The sequence below is a fragment of the Nothobranchius furzeri genome, chromosome 12 (assembly GCF_043380555.1).
Source record: "Nothobranchius furzeri strain GRZ-AD chromosome 12, NfurGRZ-RIMD1, whole genome shotgun sequence".
In the NCBI taxonomy this organism is placed as follows: Eukaryota; Metazoa; Chordata; class Actinopteri; order Cyprinodontiformes; family Nothobranchiidae; genus Nothobranchius; species Nothobranchius furzeri.
The window spans coordinates 7,076,594-7,100,617 of record NC_091752.1 but is presented as its reverse complement, the minus strand read 5'-3'; the positions used below and the strand labels follow the sequence as shown (position 1 = coordinate 7,100,617).

The 24,024-nt window shown below is 42.7% G+C and overlaps 1 protein-coding gene across 5 annotated transcripts in view; it reads right to left on the bottom strand.

Moving 5' to 3' along the window:
- The window catches only part of ikzf1 (IKAROS family zinc finger 1 (Ikaros)), a 29,939-nt gene that overhangs the window by 2,577 nt on the left and 3,338 nt on the right, over positions 1 to 24,024 (bottom strand). Inside the window, exons 2-7 of one of the 5 annotated variants that reach the window (XM_054749919.2) lie at positions 22,340 to 22,393; positions 22,058 to 22,171; positions 8,358 to 8,645; positions 6,892 to 7,059; positions 1,141 to 1,266; positions 729 to 830 (exon numbers count right to left, since the gene is read on the bottom strand). In XM_054749919.2, the coding sequence (XP_054605894.2) occupies positions 729 to 830; positions 1,141 to 1,266; positions 6,892 to 7,059; positions 8,358 to 8,645; positions 22,058 to 22,171; positions 22,340 to 22,393 (852 nt within the window). Of the gene's footprint in view, positions 1 to 698; positions 831 to 1,140; positions 1,267 to 6,891; positions 7,060 to 8,357; positions 8,646 to 22,057; positions 22,172 to 22,339; positions 22,394 to 24,024 lie in introns of all 5 variants that reach the window. The other 4 variants (XM_015944115.3, XM_015944116.3, XM_054749920.2 and 1 more) reach the window with 4 other exon arrangements.

The window sequence follows — 24,024 nt, the reverse complement described above, 5'->3', positions numbered from 1 at the left end:
CTCAGTTCTCATTATTAAATACAATCATTTTATTTTTTCCATCAATCTGTGTACGGGTTCGTGATTCTGCGTGTCTTGGGTTAGACACCTTCCCCAAACCATGACAATCAGGATTAGTACCTTTATCAGAAACCTGCCATATCCAGTCCTGCTGCACTCTAGAGGAGAATCTACAGAAAGCAAGGGACGATTTTATTTCTGTTGTATTGTTATAAAATAAAACTGCAGCATTAATTAATATAAATGATTATTTCCCATTTCAAGGGTTAAAAGGTACAGATGGCAGCCCTTAGGTCATTCAGACTACCAGTTAGCCTGTCAGTCCATAAGAACTGAAGCCATTTATAAAACTTGAAACATTCATTATTTTTAACTTTTACACAGAAACACACCAAAAATGTCCAAAACATCCTTTGATATGAAGCCTGCTGGTCTGTAGTTCATTTCATGGTCTCTTGTTAGTAAATCTGGTCTGATGCTGTTTTCCTTTTTTATTCTTGTCATGAATACGTTAAAGTGAACACACAGAACGAGACAGAAACATTCAGGTCATGTCTTGCTAAAAATGGCTTGATTCAAAGCATAGCCTTGGACCATGCATGCAGAGCCAAGGTGGCATGAATAAACACAGCGCTTCATTTCCAGCAGCATCAACAACATTTGATTGAAAACAAAGGAAAGCAGATTTCAGCCCTTACCCACAAACTTCTGTGGCATAGTGCTCTTACGTTTAGCTACGTTATTAGCTAGTCTGTCTAGCACCAAGGCTCTCTCAGATCCCGTCTGGCTTAAGTCTTCCCTCTGCTCATTCTGGTTGCTTTCTTCCTTTACTATTGGAAAGAAGGAAAAGTAAATTTCAGCATCAATTTAATCTGAATTAGTTTGTTTTCTTCCAGTACCAGATAGATCTACGTGCAGCGGACGTGACACCCCAAAACAACTGTCCTCATACGAGTCGCTCTGCAGCTGTTTTTATATTCAAACTCCCACCTGAGCCTAGAATAAACTTCACGTCCCACATCCTTTCTACGAAGGACAGTAAAATCAGGAAACTCAGCTGCAGCAGCACCATTTAGCAGCAATGCTATGGTCCTGCGCACACATTAAAGGGCATTAGCTCGTGTCCTGTGGGCCTCTGACCTGTGTAGATGTTGTTTTGGAGTCCCATGCACTGGAGGTAGTTGTGACACCTCTCCTTGTGCTCCTCCAGGGAACTGCGCTGCTTGTAGCTTCGCCCACAGTAGGCACATTTGTGGGGCTTCCCAACTGGAAAAATGTTTAAATCATCATCATCATCATCATCATCATCATCATCATCAGTGAAGAAAAGAAAAGGCTGATCTGAACAACAATAACACCTCTTTGACTGTTTTAATTGTTCCAATAAAGGAATTGAACCAGCAACAAACAAAAATGTTCTTTAAATTCACAAAAATGAAGATTCTTGATTGTTTTGCTTTTTTTAAACACAAACTGATATATTATTGTGCTACAGTTAATCTCAGTTTCAAGCATCTCCATAAAAATTCAAGCACTTGTAAAAATCTGATCAAATGGATCATGTATGTATTCAAAGGGGATTTGGGTGGAAAATGAGAATGATTTAGAATTATAGAGGTGTAAAAAAGGGATTGTTTTTGCCAACTTACAGATATTATTTCAGTGTGTTTACTTGGTAAACGTTTCCAACCATGAAACAAAATTCTATATCAGACAGAGACAGCCGGAGCAAGTTTATTTCTTAAATGACCAAAGCAGTCCAAATCAGCCTGGCCCTGTGTGGAAAAGTAACCAAGCCCTAAATCTGGCACCTGTGGAGAAAACAACGGTATCTGGTGTTTGCTAACGAGTCTCTCACATGTTTTTGGTTTTAATTTGGAGGATTTACAGCAGGAATGGCCTTTTTAAAGGTCAACAGTCAGATGTTCTCCTTCAGGATGTTCTGCTAGAGAACAGAATTCACGGTTCCATCAGTTACAGCACGTGGTCCTGAAGCAGCAGAGTAGCCCCAGACCATCACACTACCACCGCCGTGTCTGACTGTTGCTGTGGTGATGTTGTAGTGTTAGTATGACTCCAAATGGAACAGGAAGCGCACCTTCCAGAAGGTTTGGCTTTTGTTTCATCAATCCACTGAACATTTATCCAGAAGTCTTTGGGATCATCCAGATGTTTTTTTTATTTATTTTGGAAACGCGGGACAGCAGAGGTTAGCAGAGGTTGTGGTGTTGGAGCTCTGTCATGGAGGACGTTTTAACCTAATCTCTACCAAGTCATCTCTCCTGCAGGTGGGCGGTTCCGCGGAGCAGCTCAGCTGCAGCCACTCTGCTGCAATCACCGGCTGGCTATAAGAGGAGCAGTCTGAGACCTACACAGCGTCGGATGATTTACTCTGTTTGGGTGTTCAACCAAGTCTCGAGCTTTAGTAAATGACCTCTTGTGTCTTTGTTTTTTGCCCCGCGCCTCTTGTGACTGCTATTCTTGTGCCGCAGACATTACTCCACAACATATCTCCGGTTATAATTCACCGATCTCTACTCCACATCGTCTCCACCTGCTCTGCCAGCTGGCCTGCTCTCTCCCCCCGCCTGCCTGGCTTCACGGTTTGGATTCGTCATCACCATCATCCCTCATCGCCGACGATTGGATCCCCCTTTGATCACCTCTCTACCTCAGGCCAGACCAACTCCCTCCTCAGTGCCCCTGTTGTCTAGTGAGACTGTTCCAGCCTGCACTACTTACATTCCCTTCTGCCTCCTCACCCTCCTGTGTTCTCCCGCTAGATTCAGACCCTGCACTCCACTCCTCATCGCTTTATTTAATAAACATAATTTTTTTCTTACCTTGTCTCCTGGCTCCGATTCTGCATGTGGGTTAGAAAATGAAACGCCAACATGACAGATACAGGATGTGTTGCTTCTTTGGTATGTTCTTACTGTGTTGCTTTTCTAACGCTTTAAAACACAGAAAAGGTTTCTCTTCACTTTGCTGCTGACAGTTTCGTTCGCAGCTGCGAACTTCCTCAGAGCTGGGCGATAAACAAAGGAAAACAACAAACGACAGAAAGAGAAGACCAACCAAAGCAAAGAACCAAAACCAGTGATGACCCTACCACACGTCAGAGGCATAACAGAAAAAATGAGAGTAACAATGAGAAAACACAACATAAACACACCAGCAAAACCATACACAACAGTTAGAAACAGACTAGTACACCCAAAAGACAAGATACCAGCTGGACTTAAATGTGGAGTCGTTTACGAAATCCCATGCAAACTCTGCAATAAAACACACATAGGAGAAACCGGACGCCAACTCAACACACGAACAATAGAACACAGAAAGGAGTAGGAGAAAGAAACAAGTCGAAAACACACAAGAGCAGCAAAACAAGAGGCAGAAAGCACAATAAAGAAGTCAGCCATAACAGATCACTGCACAAGAGAAAACCATGTAATGGACTGGGACAACACAAGGATCATAAACACCGAACAACAGAAATAAAAAAGATGGATAAAAGAAGCTATCGAGATAAGGAGACGTGGATGTGGGACCATGAACAGGGACGATGGAGTTTACACGTTGGATCGTGCATGGGACTGCATCATCGGAGAGGGGAGAGCGGCCAGCAGAGGGCGACAACGTCCTCTGCTGCCCGCGGATAAACGGAGAAGGAAGTGACACCACCATCAGCGTCAGCTCTGAGGATGTTTGCAGCCGCGAACGAAACTGTCAGCAGCAAGGTGAAGAGAAACCTTTCCTGTGTTTTAAAAAAGAACCAACAATGCAGGATGTGTTGCTTTTTGAGATTGTTTAGCCTGATTCATGTTGCCAGACAGGTTTTACTGTAGTTGTTTCATATTCCTACAGGTCTGGTAGTGATGGGGTCTGAGTGTGGGCCGTGGAGCTGAACTCAGCTTTATGAATGTGTTTAATCAGACTTTGTGACTTAACAAGGGGATCATCTGTTCACATAGGATCTGATTTTTTATTTTTCCCTTCATATTCCGCTGCGCCACGGAATCGCCGCTGTTTTCGGAAGTCAAATGGCCACACAGGACTCGTTACACCGCTGAGCGCTTCTTGGAAAATTGCGCGATGGTCACAACATCACGCGGTACTTGAGAACAGGAAGCGGAAAGTGACTCTTTTGTTCATACGTGATCAGACTTGCTATTGCACTTTGTGAGACTAATTCATTAAACACGCTATTAGAATATTTTAAAATCAATAGTACTTTAAAGTTATCAATACTGTAATCTGGTAGCATTTATAAGCTTCTCGTCTATGTTTTAGTGGTTGGGTTTGTGCCCTACGGCTGTTCCGTGTCGTAATGTCTATTTTTAAGTACTCCACAATGTCGTAAACAGCCACACCACGGTGCTTGAAATGGAACTGGCGCCTATCTTCAGCGCCTCTGTGCGGACCGGCGTTTCTGGTACGCGACGTTTGCGCTCCCCGTGTAGCCACTCTCAGTAACTATAATGGCTTCTTTTCAAAATGCATGACGTGGCGCAGCGCGTCTGTGCCCTGGGCTAAAGTCTCCTCCCCTTCCGATCGGCTCAGGGTTGCTGGAACAAAGAAGAAAATAAATGCAAGTGAACGGGCCAATAAAAGCTATTTTCAAACCCGCTTTGCCTTAAGCTGGGCGGACACTGTGCGACTTTTTCACTCGTAGCACTCAGCTTCAGCTCAAACTGTACGACTTCCTCGCAGGGCAGATCTCACGAGTCATGCGCTCACACTGTATGACCCAGTTCTCGTATGCAACCTGACTGCTCACACTGTACGTCTGGTAGCAGCACGTTGGCCCTAAAAATATGCTAAAAATAGCAGTTTTTACTCAACACGTCAGACTTTTTTGTCTTGTTTTGCCTGTTGTCCTTCGGGAGTGCTGCAGGAGGACACACAGGGATTTATGGGGGTTGGATGAGGAAAACGAAATAAAGAAAGTAAATCTGTGTTTTGTGATCAGTTTAATTTGACATGAACACGACAAACACGCTTTCTTGACAATCTTTGTGAGTAAAAAAACGTGTAGAAATAAAAACGAACAGAGTGTGTTATTAGGGAAATAGCGAGCGGTGTTGATGCATGATTGCGCATGCGCCGTGAGCGGTTCTGGTACTTTTTGGGTCGCAGCTGCTCGCAGCGCCGCTTCAACAGTGCGATACCCTCACGAGGGACGAGCGAAATATCAAACACGCCAGAAGTCCGTGCGACCTCACGACTGCTGATCGGCAGCTGGTCACGTGGTGTTAATCGCCTCTCGTAGCCCCCTGTACACTACACGACCGCTCGGCGCAAAACTCGCCCCGATCTTGTGGATTCTCGCACGAGTGGAAAATCGGCTCAAAAAAGTGAAAAAGTCGCACAGTGTACGCCCGGCTTTACGCCCTGATTCCCACTTATGTTGTATTTCAATTTAAATGAAAACAAATTCTGTGTCTTTTGCCTACGTCTGTCACATATTTGGACATTACTTAGCTTGTAAAAATTTGGAAATAAAATGACTAAATCATCACAAATATGACGTCACTGCAAAATCTCTTCTCCTCCTGCGTAGCGCATGGCCAGATTTATGATGGTTTTCTCCACATTTATTGCTCCTTCTGTCATCCTGGCAGAAATATTCAAAGCTCGCCAAACTGGTTTGATGTCAACTTGGTGGGAAGAACATTTTCTCATAAAACCGAAAATAACTTTTGCCACCTGTTGAAAATAAGCGCTTTCTTGGCATCAGAATGTGTCTTTAAAATTCACGGACATCACATGTGAAATCCACGGCGCATCTCAAACGGGATTAGAAAATAAATTTTATAGCTACATTGACTTGCGTTTGTTTTTTCTTATTTGCCGCGGTCTGGAAGTAGATGGGCGGGACTTAAGCCTGGTTCATGCTTCTCCGTCAGCTCCGCAAGGGACAGACACGCACGGATTGACGGAAGCGTTTTGCTCTCATACTTCTCCGTCTCCTGGAGAGTGTTGCAAAGCAATTGCCCTGCAGGACAACAGAGGGCGTAGCGCTGTTCTGTGGTATCCTGTCATGTATCGGTCCAAGATCGTGTGTTTATATTGTGTTTTTTGTGTATATAAGAGACTTTTAACACGGACCTATTTGTCTCTCATTCTCCCACCGCTTCATGCGCTCCCCACCTCTAAACCCACGTTTCCTGTCATTTCCGTCCACAAATAAAACGCTTGCTGCGCATCTTTTCACTCCTCCAGTCACGGGAGAATTAAACGTTCATGTTTTAGAGTTTTTTCGCGAGGTATTCTTCAAGCTTCTCCGTGTCTGCCGCTAGTTATCCTCGGCTCTCTTTGCAATGGCGGCGCTGTAAACAACAGTGGCGTCCTGACCAATCACAAGCTTGCGTAATCCGTCTCGTTCGACGGATGTTTAAAAAAGTGGGCTCGACTCCGTACGTGCTTGCGTGCCTGCCGGAGCCCTACGCAAGGACGGATAATGGCGTTGCATGTCTCCGCACTGACGCAGACGGAGAAGCATAAATCAGGCTTTAGGCTCCCTAAATTAGATATTTTTAGAAAACTACATATTTTTTATTTCCTCCTGATATCACATTTTGTTCTGATCTATTAGACGTAATGATGTTTTAAAACTTCATACAGTTAAAGAATCCTACGTAGTTGAAACTTCTTGACTGCCTGTCCCTTTACGGTTCCCCTAAATTATCCAGCATAAGTGATCGATTACACCCATATTTCACTAGCACTTACTTCTGCAAAGCATTTACTAAACAAAAACACATGACACCTTATCTGCACGCCAACAACTTCCCCTTACACGGAACTGAAGCCTCAGCAGAAGTTGTTTTTTGTGAACCTTCCCACTCGGTGTCCCAAAGTTGGGTTTCCAGCCCTGGTTCTCACCTGAGTGGGTGCGCAGGTGTCCCGTGAGGGCATCCCTCCTGCGACAGGCATAGCTACACAGGTGACACTTGAAGGGCTTCTCCCCTGAATGGAGCTTGATGTGACGCAGCAGGTTTCCCTTCTGGGTGAAGGAGGCGCCGCACTGGCTGCACTGGAATGGACGCTCACCTGAGGAGACACGGAGCAGACGAGTGAATGCAAACGAGAAGGAATGATGAAACACACACAATAAAGTAATACATGGGAATCTGTGTGTCAGTGGCACCTGTGTGTGTGTGTGTGTGTGTGTGTGTGCGTGTTTAAACCATTAGACTAATCTGAGTGTGTGATGCTCCTGCTGTCAGATCTCTAAGGTTTGTCCTGTTTCTGCGGCACTGGCAGCTGCGGGATTGCAGGGTCACTGGTCTACAAGCCTGTCGAGCGCCAGAACAAGCTGTATGATGGAGCGTCTCCGGGGCGGAGAGCGATCCAGCAGCCGGCGGGAGGGTTTGGTAGCAGAGTGACACTCCATCTCTCCATGCTCCCCCTTGCCCCATCGACTTCTGGCACTCTGATTAAACAAGAGCCTTTCAGACTCAGTCTGCTAGCTCCGTAATGCACCATTGCTTAGGTCAATTCGATCTGAAAATCTCATTTTTTCCTCTTCTTCGTCTCTAAAGTAACAGTGGCACATCACAATGCAAATTCAGCCTCATTTGAATAAAGCAAAGGAAACACTTTGTGTTGAGAGCCAGCGTTCCTGATCAACGCCTCTGGAATCAACCAATATCCAGCCCAAAGCGTGTTGTGGCATTCTGTGAAAACATTTTAATATGGCTCCTTTTTTTTTTCTTTTTCAAAGGCCCGCCATAAAAGGAGGGTCACCAGTGAAGCAGCAAAAAAACATAAAAAGGGGATTCATTAAAAATGCATTTTAGGAGCAAAAGACTTACCTCTGAATATTTTCTGCTTAAATAGGAAGCGTTTCATTACGTCTTTTATTCTACTTTCCTTACATCGACATTATTCTGCTGCTCTTTGCTTCCGCTCTGAGTTGTATGGGTTTTGAAAGCTCGATGGTGACGTGCCTTTTTCACAGATGTTCCCCACCACTGCTTCGGCTCGGTTACAATAGCACATTAATTCAGAATTTTGAGAAACTTTTATTAGCCAGATAATTACGACTTTGTGAAGACTCGGTTTTACCGCAGCAGATTTCCTCACTGCGTGTTTCTCTTTCGTTGTTTGGATAAAGTCTACTTTAAAAAGTGACTGTTTATTAGAAATGCGTCAAAGCTAATGAAGGCTAATGTGCAGCTTGGAGTCTATTTCATGCACGATAGGAGAGTGAAGCTGCGTTTTTTTCCACCAGAAGCATCGTTTTGTGTTTGTGTGGTGTGACTTGAGAACACACTCCAGCTCTTCCTCTCACACTAACAGTGAACATGGGTGCAAAGGAAGGGCAAGAAATATTGCAGACAGCTTACCGGTGTGACTTCGCTTGTGCACCATCAACACATTGGGGCCAATGCAAACTATCCCACAGATATCACACTTGAGCTTCCCGTTGGGTAGCCGGACGCCACCAGCTGAGGAGAAAGCTTTAGCTTCAGGGCTCGGCTGTGAGCCGTTCACCTTGGCTCCCGAGGCATTGACCACGCGCAAGTCTTCCGCGCACTCCTCCTCCTCCTCCTCCTCCTCCTCCTCCATGCCATTCATGTGGCAGGCAAGCCCATTCTCCTCATCACTGCGAGCCTCAACTTTAATACTACAGGCTGGAAAAGAGGGCAAGGAGGGGGCCACGGTTTAGAATATGAGCATCGGTCAGCAGGTAAATACTCTAAATGTGGCTGATTTGTAAAATTCTGGGACATGAGAATGGACAAAGGTGTTTAGTGAAATTTTGTGCACTAGCCTTCGTTAACTTCTTTTATGATGTATTTGTAATTTAAGCGTGCACCGATTAATTAGAGGGGAAACATTTCTCAATTAAAGAAAATCTAAAAGAAAAATGCACTTTATTACTATGTTTATTATTATTATTATTATTATTATTGTTGTTGTTGTTGTCTCAAACTCATTAAAAAATGCGAGAAAAAAAATCTACTTTGCTTTATTCTTGGAGTTGTGTTTTTTTCCTTTTTTAGTTTTATTCCTGAAATTTTAAATAACTTTTTCTTTAAAAGATGAAAAATTAGCCTTGGATTTTATTTTAATAAAAGTGTTTAACCTTTATTGCACCTATACAGTTTTTCACTTTTATTTACCTATTTAATAATTTAAAGGGATATTTGACCTTCTGTCAAAGTGTTTTCATGAACTAGCTTACCTGTAGATGGTTTCCTGAACAGCCTCTGTTTAGAGAAATACAGTTTACCAGGCTTGATAAGCTAAAGGCTAGTCACAGCACAGCGATTTGCTGCAATTTTAAATAGATAGTTCAGATCTGTTCACGTGGGGTTCTCTGGAAAGGTTTTGTCACTATTTGTAGATTGCCCTTTGAAAGACTTCCCGTTGTAGAAATGTAGATTATTTCTGATTGAACAGATGAACAGCAACGAGCCACAACAAGGCCGCTTCTAAAGCATCGTTAAACAATTTCATTTAAAAATGTGCAAATAAGCCTTTGTTTTGCCACACAATTCACATTTCATTGTTTTTAGGCACATTTATGATAACATTCTGGCTTTATTAATTAGCCTAGCTGCTAATTTCTGTTGCAAATAACCTGAGAATTCAACATAAATATCATCACGACATTTAAGGTGGTGGGAAGTTTCTGAAAAGGATGATTTAGCCAATTTCAATGAAACATTTTATTATAAAGTTGTTTTAAGATAAACACTTCTTAACAGAGCTGGCATGAGCTTATCTATCCAGCCTGAAATAATCTTTGTTTCCCCAAGCTGAGGCTGTTTAAAGAACTCTGCTGAAATTGTTAAACTATTTTTACTGAGACACTTTAAACGACTCATGACTTCAAAGCTGCTCCAATCCTCAACACTTTGAAACGGTTGATGAAACATTTACGTTAATTTAGCTAAAATAAATACGATGTTCCTGCCAGATTTGACCCAGGAAGCACAAGAAAAGCAACTCCGGTGATTTTTAAACTCCTAACCAGATTTTTATGTAACTAACGGGAGCTTAGACATGTTTTAAGATGGCAGCAATACACTTGGATCTGGATGCTTTCAAACCACCCATTAGCATAATCATGTGGTACACACGCTCTATGTTGCAAACTGAGCCCATTCAGGAAGCCATCTGTGATGGTTGAGATGGTTATTTTGTCTCTGTCAGTTACTAAAGGGGAGCAAGATTAATTTATAAACTCAGATTTTTATCTGCGGACGGATATTTGAGGAAACAAATAGAAAAAGACTCAAAATACCAATTCACAGCTAATGTGACACTAAAATTGCCATTGAAAACGTTACGTGGGAAAAGGATGTTCCGGATGAGCTTGAAGGTACATGTGGAAGCTCGGAGGACCTACCAGACACCTATGCGGTCTGGCTCTACCCACGGTCATACGTGAGACCCTGTCGTTGTGCCTAGACTGTGCTATCCCTGTCCCTCCCTCCTCTCTGCCTGCTTGCTAACATCACGAACCATCGGTGAGGAAATCTCACATGCTCCTCCCACTTCTAACTACGAAAGCAGTTCTCGAGAACTGGAAGAAAATGAACAATTTAAAGGTCTCATTCATTGAGAACCTGTGTGTGTTCAAATGGAAATCCAGTTGTTGACTCTGAGTTGCATGCTGCGATGGAAATGCTCTTCAAGCCCGATCGATCACCTGCATTAGCAGCAGGCTGGGGTCCACTGCTGTGCCTGCCCATTTCTGGGCTACGTGGGATGGGTCCAGGGGTTTAGGGGCAGCTCCTGCTCCTTGCTGCTGTCGGATTGCGAAGGGTGGGGACAAAAGAAGACCAATTCATGGTGTTGCTGCTGCTACCTCATTCCTATCATCCTGCTATAAAACACTAGGGATTTGGAGTTTTGGGCTTGGAAGTAGGGTGGGAGCGTGTGCTGGGTTTCCCTGCTTTTGGTGGCCCTGGCTTGGGTGGCCTTGACCCTGGCTAGCCTGCATCAATGGGCTAGGGACTCCTGGCTTGGCGTCCCCCAGTGGGTTCCTTCAGGCTGGGCGTTGGTGTCCCTTCGCTGTCTGGGCTGCTGGCTCCGTGGGAGTGTGTGACCCCCACACTATGGCGCTAGTGGGGCCTGGGTTTTCACAGGTAGCTCCTGCCTCACCTCACTCTCCACTTCTAGAAACAAATCCTCAGACTAATACACCCACCCATGGACGTAATTTTGGGGGGGGGGGGAACAGGGGGCACATGTCCCCCCCACTTTTTCCAAAGTCAAGTTTTGACCCCTGCACTTTTTACCATCCAAAAACAATATTACTTTATATTAAATTGACACTGGTTGAGCTCTAGGACCAAACAGGAAACAACCGTTTGTGTTGAAGCCCGTTTCCCATTAGAGCATACTGTAAAGATACCCCCACCCCCGTGTCCCCCCCCCCCCACTTCTAAAGTGAAAATTACGTCCATGCACCCACCCACGATTACATACGTAATATGGACACCGTCTTTTATGACAGTAATTTGTTTGTTTGTTTACCTTTACCCCACTGCTCCCTTGTGGCCCCCTAACCCACTCTTCTCTCTCGTATTCCCTGTTTTTGTTGTTTGTCCCGTTTTCGTGGCCCGTCCGCTCTGGCGCCGTAGCTGATCTGGATATTCATGTTATTAATACAGTAAAGGGAGTATCTCAGACTTTCTCTGTTGGCTACAGTAAAACCGCTCTGACCCCCACACCTGTCTGATTCTGCTGTCGGAACAGCAACGCTAAAAACAAACAAGACTTTCTAAAGGTTTTACACAGAACATGATAATCACGTCTTCTTTACATTTTGGGTTGAAAAATGAAGATCCTAAAAGTAATTTTTGTTATTTTCTCTAACCTTGCAGGAAACATGTCCTGATAGGCAGGACAGCAGTGCCTTGTTGAGGATCATCACGCGTTGATGCTGCATCTGAACTGATTCTCTTTCTTTATCTGGACCTTTGTCATGCTAACCTCCTCTGTCTTCATTTAAGCAGGACAGGATATTTCGTAAGGATTCGCAGGTGGATAACCTGTCTGCTGTTTCAGCAATGAGACGAAAAAAAAAAAAAACCAGCAGCTCATTTCACACCATCACTTTTTGGTGAAACAAATGAAGATAAACAGGAAACAGAGACACAGGAAGCAGTGTGAAACTCAGGACGAGCACATATCTATCAGAGCAACAGGGTGCGATGAGCACAGACATCGCGCCTTTGTAGAATCTCCTTCATTTACTTTCCACTGCATCGCGCTTTTACAACTGCACGATTATTTCTCTTTACTGTTTATCGGTGGATTTAAAAAAAAATTAATAAATGCATTTTGCTTCCAGAGATAAGAAAAAGAGAAGTGACGTCGACATTTCTATTTCTTTCCTTTTTGTCAGAGACACTTGAGAGATCAGACGGCGGCCCACAGCTGCCAGCCGGCAGTTAGCGGGCCTGATTTCACCAGGCTGTTTGCCTCTGCTTGTTCAACTGAAGAGGAAGAAGTGGAAATCATGAAATATAGGAATCTATGGAAAAAAGGGGAAGCTTCTGAAAGAGGGCCTGTCTAACTGAAATACCAAGAATTATGGAGAAGTGACAGAAAGGGAAGCACAGGAAAGGAATTGTAAAACACTATGTAACTGAAACTTTTTTTTTTTGCTGCAAGCCACCGAGGGAGCAGACATGTAGAGAAAAAGGCAGGACTGAAAGTCCAACGTGTTTCAGTAAAATTCTCATAATTCAACTTGCATTACAAAATTATCTGTAAGCACTTTTCAAAAATAAATTTGGCATCTTTCTCACAGGAGATGACCGACATGAAGGTAGTTTTCAAAGGTGATCTAAAGTAAAAACTAAAGGCTAAATATGAAGTGTTTAAGAGGATTGTGAAAGATATAACTAAACAATAAACATGCATACATTTGGTCTTTGCAGTAAAATCTGTTATAGAAAATATTTTAATGCAAATGTCAGAATTTAATGTTTTATTTCTCAAAAAATGTTATACTAAATAAAAAGTATAAACACTATATATACATCAACTTTCCACTATAAACATACTAATTTATTATTTTTTTCTAAATGTGGCAAATTCAGAGTTTTAATATATGATCTAAACAGGTTTTGGTGGGGAAATTGTATTTTCCGTCTCACCTGGTGTAGACAGCTCTTTGAACAACCTCAGTTTGGAGAAACAGAGATTACTTAGCCACCTCTCAGTGAAACCAGTCACAAAAAGTCATGAAACAATTTTTATACCTTCAAAATGTTCACATTACAGGGTTATTCCATTGAATGCTGTGGTTATTTATGGTAAAAAAAAAATTGCCGTTGAGCTAGCAACTCAACTGGCTGGATTTTCGTTATACAGCAGGAAAAACAATCTAATATGAGCATAAAGGTTTAAAAAATGGTGATTGAGACTGAAAACTCACCGTGACTAACTGTTAGCTAATTGATCTCCACTTCTCCAAACTGAGGATGTTGAAAGAGCTCCCAACAACAGGTGAAATCTGAATTTGTCATGATCTTTCCACAGAAACACCCTTTTGACTAAATTAATTTTTAACAAATAGTTCCCCAATTTTCTTTTATGGAAATGATGTAAAACAATCAAAATATTCTACATTTATTTTAGACCCTCTAAAGTGACCTGAAGCTGTTGAGGGGTAAGATGGATTTAAAAAGGACAGAGTCAGAGTCAGGTGTGCTTCAGACGCAGTAAATGTGTGAATAACTCAATACAGGTGTAAAAGCAACAGGCCGAGGCGTGCAGAGGGAACTGCCACCCGGGTCTCATGGATATGAGGAAGTTGTGACTAAACTGGGAGTAGGAAGGAAGCTCTAACTTTATATAACGTTTGTCATGATTACGCCTCCTGATTTATTCTTTTTGGGAAGCAAGTTTCGGGCACTTTGTAGACAAACAAACACGTAACAATAAAACCCTGACAGGTCACAGGTAACCAGATAACCAGCTGATCTGAAACCTGTTACAACGCCCACAGATTTATTTAGCTGGTTATGGTGGGAAAAATACAACTACCATTATAACACTGATTTATTTACTCGCTAAATGTGATTTATACACAAGCCTGGGCTGCAACACAACATTCACTGTTTTAAAATCACAAATTACGTAATAAAAAAAAACATGAAATTAACTAATTAAACTACTGATTTTAGTCTTGGTGCATATGCATACAGTTAGAATCAAGCTGCAACACCCCATTAAATGATCTTTTAGGTTTAGTCACATGAACAATGACTTTATTAAAGTCCTTAAATAAAGGTTAGCTAAACCGTTAGCTAAATGTAGCATCTCTGGTGAACCTTTAGCTAAACCGTTAGCTAAATGTAGCATCTCCAGTGAACCCAGGGGTCTAGTTTGTCAGGAACCTATCATTATTTCTACCACAGCAGTCAAATATCAAATGACCAGAGGTGAAAAGGTTCGTATTTAAACATTAGCTTGAACTGCTGTGATGTTTAGGAGCTGTTTTACGATAGCAGCAATGGGTCCATTTAAATGTTACAAATGAGCTAAAGCAGTGGTTCCCAAACTTATTTAGCCACACACCCCCTTCTATGTCCCGACCATGTCGACGCACCCCCCAGCCCCCACATCAGGGCATGGCTCTATATATATATATATATATATATATATATAGCCAGATATATATGAATATATATATATATATCAGACGTCACGCTAAACCAGGGGTCGGCAACCTGTTCCCATCAAAGAGCCATTATTACCCGTTTCCCACAGTAAAGAAAACACTGAGCCATAGCAGCCATGGCGTTGTGGGCGGGGCCTACCCTCAGACAGCAGAGAGCTGCTTTAACCAATCACAACAGGTGACAGCAGCCATTACCGGTCGCTCGTGTACGTCAAAGTTATCTTTCATAAGAAGATAATCAAAAAAACGGTTTATATAAAATGGATCCAGAAGTTGTCGCCCGTCTCTGCCTACAACACTTTGATATTTTTCACCCTGTTGGTGGTTTTACTGAGCAGATGCCACTTTTGTCATAAGTTTCTTTTTAAAACATCTTTAGACTGTTCAGAATACAAATCCAGGCTCTGTCACGTTTGATTGTTGTAATTGAACTTTGTAGGTGGGGAAGGTCAGAAAAGGATCCGATCATTTTGTTTTTCCCTCATTTACAGCGACAGAGATAACGGTGCAGTGCGCCTGGCTCTGGTGTTAATCAAGTTAAATTTGCAACAATTTTCACAAGAAAACAGAACAGTTAAAAGCAGGGCTTGTGTTGACTGGACAATTCCTGTATTTGGCCGTTTATTTTGACGGAGAAAGAATAGAAAGAATTACCCAGACGCATGCGACATTTTATCCGTTATGCACATCACAGATGTAGCTAAATCACTCAAGAAAAGATTTCCTTCTGAACATCTGAGCTGGACACTGCTCAGCGCAGCTCACTGTCAGTGCGTACATAAGGTGCACAGCGAGCTGAAGATGTGGAGAGGGGCTTGGAGTGCGTCGCAGAACCAGAGCGCATGCGGGAAGATTTCTCAGACTGAAGCGAGCGTTTCCCAAACCCGGTCTCTCAGAGAGACTTGCCACTTAGAAAATGTTCCCTGATTATGAAACTTTGGCTGAATTGTGCTTGTTCCTGTCTCCAATGTGGCGTCTGAGCAGAATCCCAGAATCTCACATCTTCTTCAGCTCAGAAAGCGCCTATGATTACGCACAAGCGTGACGCGTCAACCCGGTCTCACAGTAAGACCGGGTTGGACCTGTTCAGGTTTACGCAGACAATCTTTACATTTAGAATTAGCATAAAGATGTAAAATTAATGCAGTAAAATATAAAGCATTTTATTTAAATATCCATTCAATATTTTACAAGCACAGAGAGCCGCATCAGATGGATGGAAGGGCCGCATGCGGCTCCAGAGCCGCTGATTGCCGTCCCCTGAGCTAGGGCATATGCGAAGGACACACACACACACACACAAACAAAATATACTTGTTTTCAATTACATTTATTGGGCCCATTGACATTTTCTTAGGCCCACCCACAAATGAGTTTCTGGCTACGCTAATGATGACTTTTGACAGTCTTCTCTGAGCTCCGCAGCCATTACAATTTTCCCCTTGCGCACCCCCTAGCGGCAGCTCGCGCACCCCCGGGGGTGCGCGCACCACACTTAGGGAATCCCTGAGCTAAAGAAAAGTGGAATTTTTAGGTCTTAAAACAGCTCTTTATCTGAAAGTCACTGCTTTTGGTTTTACTTTTATGTTTATTTTTTTGTAGAAATGTCAAAGGAGTGGAACACTGGTTTAATCAATATATTTGCAGTGGTATCCAGTAAGAATGCCTTGTGAGTTTTACTCTGTTGGAAAAAATATACAGGTGCACCATTTCCAGGATCTAGCAGTGACCCACATCACAGCTGAGCTTCACACGACAGGTTTTGGAGTCTTGTTTCCTGATATTTGGGCATCTCTCCTCTGATTGGCTAACAGCAACACACCTCTACCACTGACGTGGTTTGCTCTGCAACATTGAATTATCTCCACAAATAACACAAGTCTGGAGGAGTTCTGCTGCGCGGTGGAGTTGCTAATGCTAACAGTTTCAACTAGTCGTGACGTTCTCTGCTGTTTCCTGGACGCTAAACCAACAACAACCTTCCCCGTCGTGAGTTAACATGGGTGAGTCCATGAATGTTAAGTGACAGTGTGATGTAGATCTGTTAGACTTTTTAATCCTAGAGTTTCACCATCTGTTTTCTTTCAGAAGCTAATGCAGGAGATAGGTGTAGGAGACTATTTTCATGTTTAGCCTGCACTCAGAGTGACCCGTTAGAAGCAGAAATAATCATTTAAAAAACGGGTTTTCAGTGTTCCACACCTTTAAGAATTTGCTGCCTTACTCAACCACCAGAAGTGATGTTTATGTTTGTAAATAACTATTTACAGTTAAATTAGATGTAAATGTAAAGGTTAATCAAATAATGAGCTTAACTTCTATGAACTGTAGCTGTTTAAAGAAGGCACAAATACAGTTTTGGCTAGCGGTTAGCTCAACAAAGAAAAATCTTGAAGCTTACAGCAGAAATACGTGAAAAATCAGCAGCATTCCCTCCTAAAGCAGAATAAGATTTGCATAAAGAAGTCCTGCTGCTGCTGGAAGCTGCTGATTCTGCCACATATTTCCCTCTCACTGCCTGAAAATAGCCTCATTTTCACTTTAATGGAAACTCAAGTGTCAAACCATACCAGCAACACATTTAGCACAAGTTGCAGGAACGCTAAATACAGCCTACTTTTCCCCTCACACATTACCCCCACCCCCAAGAAAAAAAAAAAAAAGCAGCCATGTTTTCAGGAACTAGACGAGTCAGTCTCATGTCTCTGAAATAGCAAAGGCTCTATATGAATCACTGAAAGTGAAAAAGAAATCATTTCCCTGGGCGAGTCGCCGTACAGCCCGGCGACTTTTGCACCGTTTCTCTATGGGCCCCACGGCTGGCTCCATGTTTGTTGTTTACTCTGAGTGAATTTGGCCGTTTGTGCGTAGACTGCAGTGCTGAAACCGAGCATCCCAGTCTGCAAAGACCTTTTTGTAACAGGAAAGGGTTTTGAGGTTGTGAGCTTTCGATACTTTGAGGTTCCGTGTCCCACATATAGCCCCTCTGTTATTGGCCTTTTTTCTTGCTAAAGAGAACCGAGCAACCCATGATCCTGAGAGATAATTTTGGCTTATTCTGGCTTTTCTCACAAAGACAGTGATGTATCAGATACTTGCACTTCCCATCCTTAACACACGCTCACGTGGAGATAAATAAAAAAATAACCTACTAATAATTCCCTCTGTGCTCACCTCTACAGTGAGCCAGTTAAAGTCAAACAGAAGAAAACCCAGTGGCCCGCGTGATCGTGTATGACTTAGATATGATCACAGCGCTTCGGGAGCTGTAAGAGATCTCTGCTTGTGCCGAGTTCCCTTCCCGACAGCTCAGCAGCAGTAGTGTGTGTGTGTGTGTGTGTGTGTGCAGGTGTGTGACCTATGTGGTGCAGTAATGCGCTGATTGGCCCTGTTCCTGAACTCTTTATCTCCAGGAGTGTTGAAACTGTCTGATGGCAGGTTCTTCTTAGGAAACTCTTACACATCCTATTGCAGCTTCCTCTCACATCTCATTTTTGACTCCGTGCAGCTAATCTTTGCCGTTATCTCGATACGTGGAACAACACAGAGTGGAGTCAGAAAAGAAGCCTTCTGGCTTTTTTCGTTTTTTCTTTACACGTGGGAGACCTTGTGCAGCATTTATGAACTTTAATTTCCCTCATCAGCTTGGTAATTTGACGTAAAATTATTTTTAAGATGAATCCGGGTCTCCTTCTTTGACTATGTAAAAAAAAAAAGGCAGGAATATTTCTTGCTCTTTCACAAAACATCCATGTTACGAGACTCGGTTTGCTTCATCCTTCTTTTCGCCACCATATTCTTCCCCTTCATGTTCACAAACTCAAATCAAGGCCACATTAACTATTCCTTAAGATTGGGTTTATTAATGACATCGATCAAGGGCATGTTTTACCTTTCCTGCCAATGACCTAAATGTGTCTCCTTGCAGCTTTACATTCATTTTTCTAGGGGATTTGGACCAACAAATATGTCCCACAGGATCTTAATGGGATGAATATAAGAACATCTGACATTTATGTCACGCTTTTGATCCTGACATTTTTATTTAACTATCTTAGATTGATTTGGATGCTTTGGGAAGGTCAATGCTGGGAGAGCCTCTGCAGTGGTTTGGAGCTCAGAGGATATGTTCACTATCATGTGGCAATCACACACCTGTGTTGCTTTATTTTGAAAGAGTCATTTTAGACATTTTGACATGTGTTATGTGTAAAAGTTGTGAATAATTACTGTACCTTCCTGAACAGCCTCTGTTCAGAGAAATAGTCTACATCCAACACAACCAAGAAGCTAACAGCTAGCTTGACTGTAGCCAAGATCAAAATGGATTGCTGCCATCTTAAAATTTCAAAAGCTCAAAACTTCACACTATTTTTAAAAAGGCTTGGTTTACAAAACTTGACCCGTAGATGTACCAGCTGAGGGCAAATCAACTTTCAAACAATCATAAAATTCCATCTCACTATTGGCCTGCTTCCATTATTGGAACTTCTGGATAATTTTATCGGACCTTCAAGCATATCCGTGTCTCCATTTCACCAGGCGGGTCCAAAAGGCCTACTTTGTGCTACTTCAGGAACCAACCGAGTGCCTGTACTGGATTATTCAGAAATGACACAGTGGAGTCTCTAGGAGGAATGTGTGGTTAATTCATGCTGATTGGTTGCAACTCAGGAAATGGCAGACGTCGCCAAACATTTCTAAAGTTGGTCGAGTTGCTGTTGAAGCAGAATGGAAGGAAAATAGATGAAGCCACATTAATGCTGCTTTAAATTCCCAGTTTCTAAACTCCCAGCGCCAAACATTGCGCCGGACGTCCCACCCCCAACGCTGTCATTTTGGCTGCTTCGTGGTCCCCTACAGAACACTGTAAAAAATGGTGTTTGTCTGGTCATTGAACTCTTTACATCTCAAAGCCGCTCTTCTGTTGCCCCGAATGGATGAAATTATGATGTGCTCCGAATAAAACTTTTAAAATGTCATTGATGTCTGTGGACGACTTTTGGCGCTGATCAGTGATGTCACTCACTGCTGAAATGGTCCAGATGTACACCAAGCCTCATATTTTCCCCGACCTTACCCCTTGTGAGAAATTTCCCAGAACTCCTATAGGGAGCCTTAGACTTCTTCCCTTCCAGTCAGCTCATGGATATCCGCAACAAAGAAAAAAATTCATGTAAGTCATCAGAGCCATAAAAGCTATATTTTCTAATGGCTTTGCCTTACGCCCTGAATCAAACATATATTGTACTTCAATTGAAATGGAAAGTAATGATGTGAGTCTATCATCAGCTTGGAAATATTCCTAAATAAAGTGACTACAAACCAGACTTCGCATACATGATGTCACCACAGCATCTCTGCCCCCAGCGTAGCGGCTACTACATGACCAGAATCACAATGGTTTTCTCCATGTTTAATGTTCCTTCTGTCGTCCTAGAAAAAGGATTTGAAGCTCAATAAACTAAACTTTTCTTCTCCTTCGTATCCGGTTCGATGACGTGAATTTAGTGAGATGAACATTCGTAGTTCTACACACGTCTTTTCACACAAAACCTAAAGTAGCTTTGCTGCCGTTCGAAAAAAGCCCATTCCTGGCATCAAAATGCGTCTTTAAAATTCACTGATGTGAAATCCGTGGCACATAACAAGCAAGATTAGGAAACAGCTTTTATAGCCCCGTTGGGACTCGTTGGGTGTTTCTCAATGCAAAGGAGCCTTGACCGCATTGTCTTGGCCCGGCCCGGTTGCCTAGGAGATACGTCATTGGGAGCCGCCAAGACGTGCTCCAATGTTCATGTTCTACCGAGGCATGTGTTCTCTGTTTGTTAGCCGTTTAGCTAGCTGAGCAAGGACACACGGGAGGTGTCTTGTAGCCTAGCCTTGGTCAAAAATTACCCACAATGCACCGCTGTATTTTCAAAAGGATGGCGGATCAGAAGCCGGCAGCTACTTCAGGGACAATTTTCAAGTTTAAAAGTAAGTCAGCTAATTTTAAATGTTCTTTTTAGATCCAAAGAAGTTATCTATTGTTGGTTAGTTGCTTAGTGGTTGCAGCTTCGGTGGCTAGCGGGTTGTAACTCACTTATATAGTTAAAATATATACACAATTTAGAAAGTAAAAGTCTCGTTATATATGTATATTGAAACTTATACGTATAAAATATAACGTTATATCCAGTGTCACGTGATGTTACGTGACCGCAGTGGAAGTCGCCGTCACGTGATGCAAGTCTGTTCCATTTAACCGTTTCCTTTGACCAAGGAAGGACCGTGTCCTCGTAAGCAAGGCACCTAGCCTTGCAAGACATCGCCTCGCAAGGCCAGGCGCCTTGACACTGAGAAACACCCAAGGTCAGGAGCTAGGTGGGCGTGACTTAGGCTCCCTAGAGGATCCACAGCTTGAGTAAATGATTTGCATGAACTGCAATAAAAGTTCGTAGACGAGATCTGTTTTAAGATGGCAGCACCACGTTCCTCCTGCCAAAGTGGATTGGTGCTAAGCTAGGCTAATTTACATGGACCTCAAATATAATTTGCAACAATAATTGCACCCAGGGGTCAAATGTGGCAAGGATTTCTTAAAATTTCTGCTAAAAATTAAACCACTGGTGGTGAAAGGATTTATCAGTTATTGTTAGCGTTAACTATGACATTTTGTCGAGTGTGTCTGATTAAAGATGACAGCAATACACTTGGAATTGGGGTCCAGTGGTACATAAAAGTAGGTTTTAGTCATGCTATAACTTCCCAAGGGGGTTGCTGCCCTCTTACAATTGTTCCAATCTCTTTAATGTTACTTTAAACCAAACGTTCATTTAGAAACATTGACATTTTCATCATATTTGGTAAAAATATTTAAAACAAAAAGTTAGCATAAGAAGGTTTAAGATGGCAGCAATACTCTTTGTGATTTGGTCATTTTAAGCTAGCTCTGTGTGCACGTTCAAAGGAAACTGATTTCTTATCTAAATTTAACTTCATTTCACTCGTAGATCTTTACAGAAACACCAGTTTTACTTTAAGTGGTTATTTCTTCTTCATGGCCATTTTCGTGGAATTAGTTTATGTGGATAAATTTCACTAGCAGCAGCCAAACACAGGGATCACTTATATTTCTGCCCAAATGATAACAGTCATGCAAAAGTAGAGAGTGGCAAAAAGGTTTGCATAAATATACATTTAGTTTGTTTTTAGACAACAGAAATTCACTTTGGTCTTGTCTACAATCAGATTAGCTGTTAGCTCGTCTGTGCTAAGGGCCGATGACGCTATTTCTTCGAGCTAAGGCAGACCAGGAAGCTAAGATATTATTACTTCTACAGAGAAACACTTGAAAATGGCGACATGTGCTCTTCATCTGACTGTGTGTGTTGGGGAGGAACTGCCTCATACCTTTGTCCCCGCGGTTGTTCTGTTGGTGGGCGGAACCGGCCGACAGGTCCTCGGGGACAGCCATGGGCTCCTCCGCCTCCTCAGACGCCTCATTGGCAGGGGGGCTCTCCCTGCCTGGGGAGACAAACGTAGCAGCAACACCTATCAGTCACAGCGCGACCTCTCGACTCGACTCATTCAGGGGAAGCTAAATTACCTCTGCGTGGTGTAAGAGGCTATTTGTCGGCCTATTGTATCAACTGTGTGTGCTAAGTTTCAATCATGAAGTAGGTGAGCTTTTACCTGACATCTGGGCCATTTCTTGGGCCTCCTCTGTCTCCATGTGGTGCAAGTATTCTAATGGGGGAGAGAAGAAATGTAGATGTGTATAAGTTTAATCAAGAGCAGGCTGGGGGGACAACAGCATTATAAAAGCTTGAGTGGAGCTAAGGGTGCACTTCTTGGCGTGACTCCGTCGGCTCAGGGAGACACCTCGTGTCACAGCAGCAGTCACACCCCCGTCCTCTACATTGCATTACAAAGATTTGCAGACATTTTCATTAGAAGTCTGACAGAGAGACGGGCTATCGAGCGGCCCGGCTCCCGCTGAAGGCAGTGCGGTAGCTGGGAATGGGCTTTCAGACCACATTTGTTATTTATTGTTAAATTCCTGCCACGTAATCATCCAAAAATGCAAAATGACTGCCGCAAAATTAAGCAGAAAATTAACTGGCCTCTGGGTCACCCAGGATGCGGGTGTTTGCCATGCCCAGCTGATCGACGCTCATGTTCTCTCTAATTTACTGAGCATGCATCGCTGAGCCAAGGCCCGAGCACAGACGCAATCAGAAACAACGGCGAGCGAGAGGGGGAAAGTGAGAGATAGAGGCGGAGAAATAGATTACAGTGAGAGAGGGGGAAGTCAAAGGTCCGAAATGTCACTGTCGGGGCGGAAAACTCCTATCTGTTCTATACCGTTTCTACGTTTTTACAGAAATGGACTCTATCAGTGAGCTTCTCACATCTGTCTGAGGTTTTAGCCAATGAGAAGCATCATACTGTAAACAGCCTGTAGCATTTTTAGCTAGACACTAGCTTAAGGTAGATACTATATTAACTGAGAGTGCTTTCCCAATAGCAGCAAGGCTTAAAGGGCACAGCCTATACCCAAAAGAGCATCTGGTTTCCTTCATAGCGCTTTCATTCCTTTGGTAAACAAGTCAATTTGATTCTCACAGTTTGTAGAATAATTCATCAAAACTTTGGTATTTTTGTCTTCTTTCACTCCGTGTGTATCTCACTGCTGTAGGGATTACGCTTTGAGTGCAGAGCGACAACGCCAATTATTCTCTCCAGAACTCAAAATGAAGACTCTTTTCAATCCGTCATGTCTCCTACACACAACACAGTAAAAACCTAACAACTCACACGTGTGACTGTCGGAGCTTTCTGCCACTCCGGCGTTTTAAAGTCACAGAGGCTGGTTGTCTGAGGCATACTTCTTATTTCTTGTCTGCCTCTTATTAAGTTTCCTGAGTGTGAGACGGATGTGTGTGGTTTCCACGCTGACCTTAAAAAGTCACAAACGGGTTACCGTGGCAACCTCAATGGGCCATCGAAAGAAGCTTTAACATTTGAACAAAATCTCTTTTTGTGATTAAAAAAAGATTCTCTTACAATTAGAGTATTGCATAGATTATTATAATAAAGCAGATGTTGGAATTTCAGGCATAATTTCCTTAAAATGTCTCTTTAAAGTTGATTTCACAAATGATCAAGTTTGTCTGGACAAAAATAAACAAATAAATGTTTTTATGTCCTGATGAGTTGTGTTAGAAAGGTTTTAGGTCTGACAGTTATGGAGCAGGAAGGTGCAAGAAAAGGAAAGAGGCAGAAAAGCAGGCCAAAGGACAGAGAAGTTCTCTTTATTTTTATTTATTTATTTATTTTTCAACAAGGCGGTGCTGTGCAGTCCAGAAATGATCCTC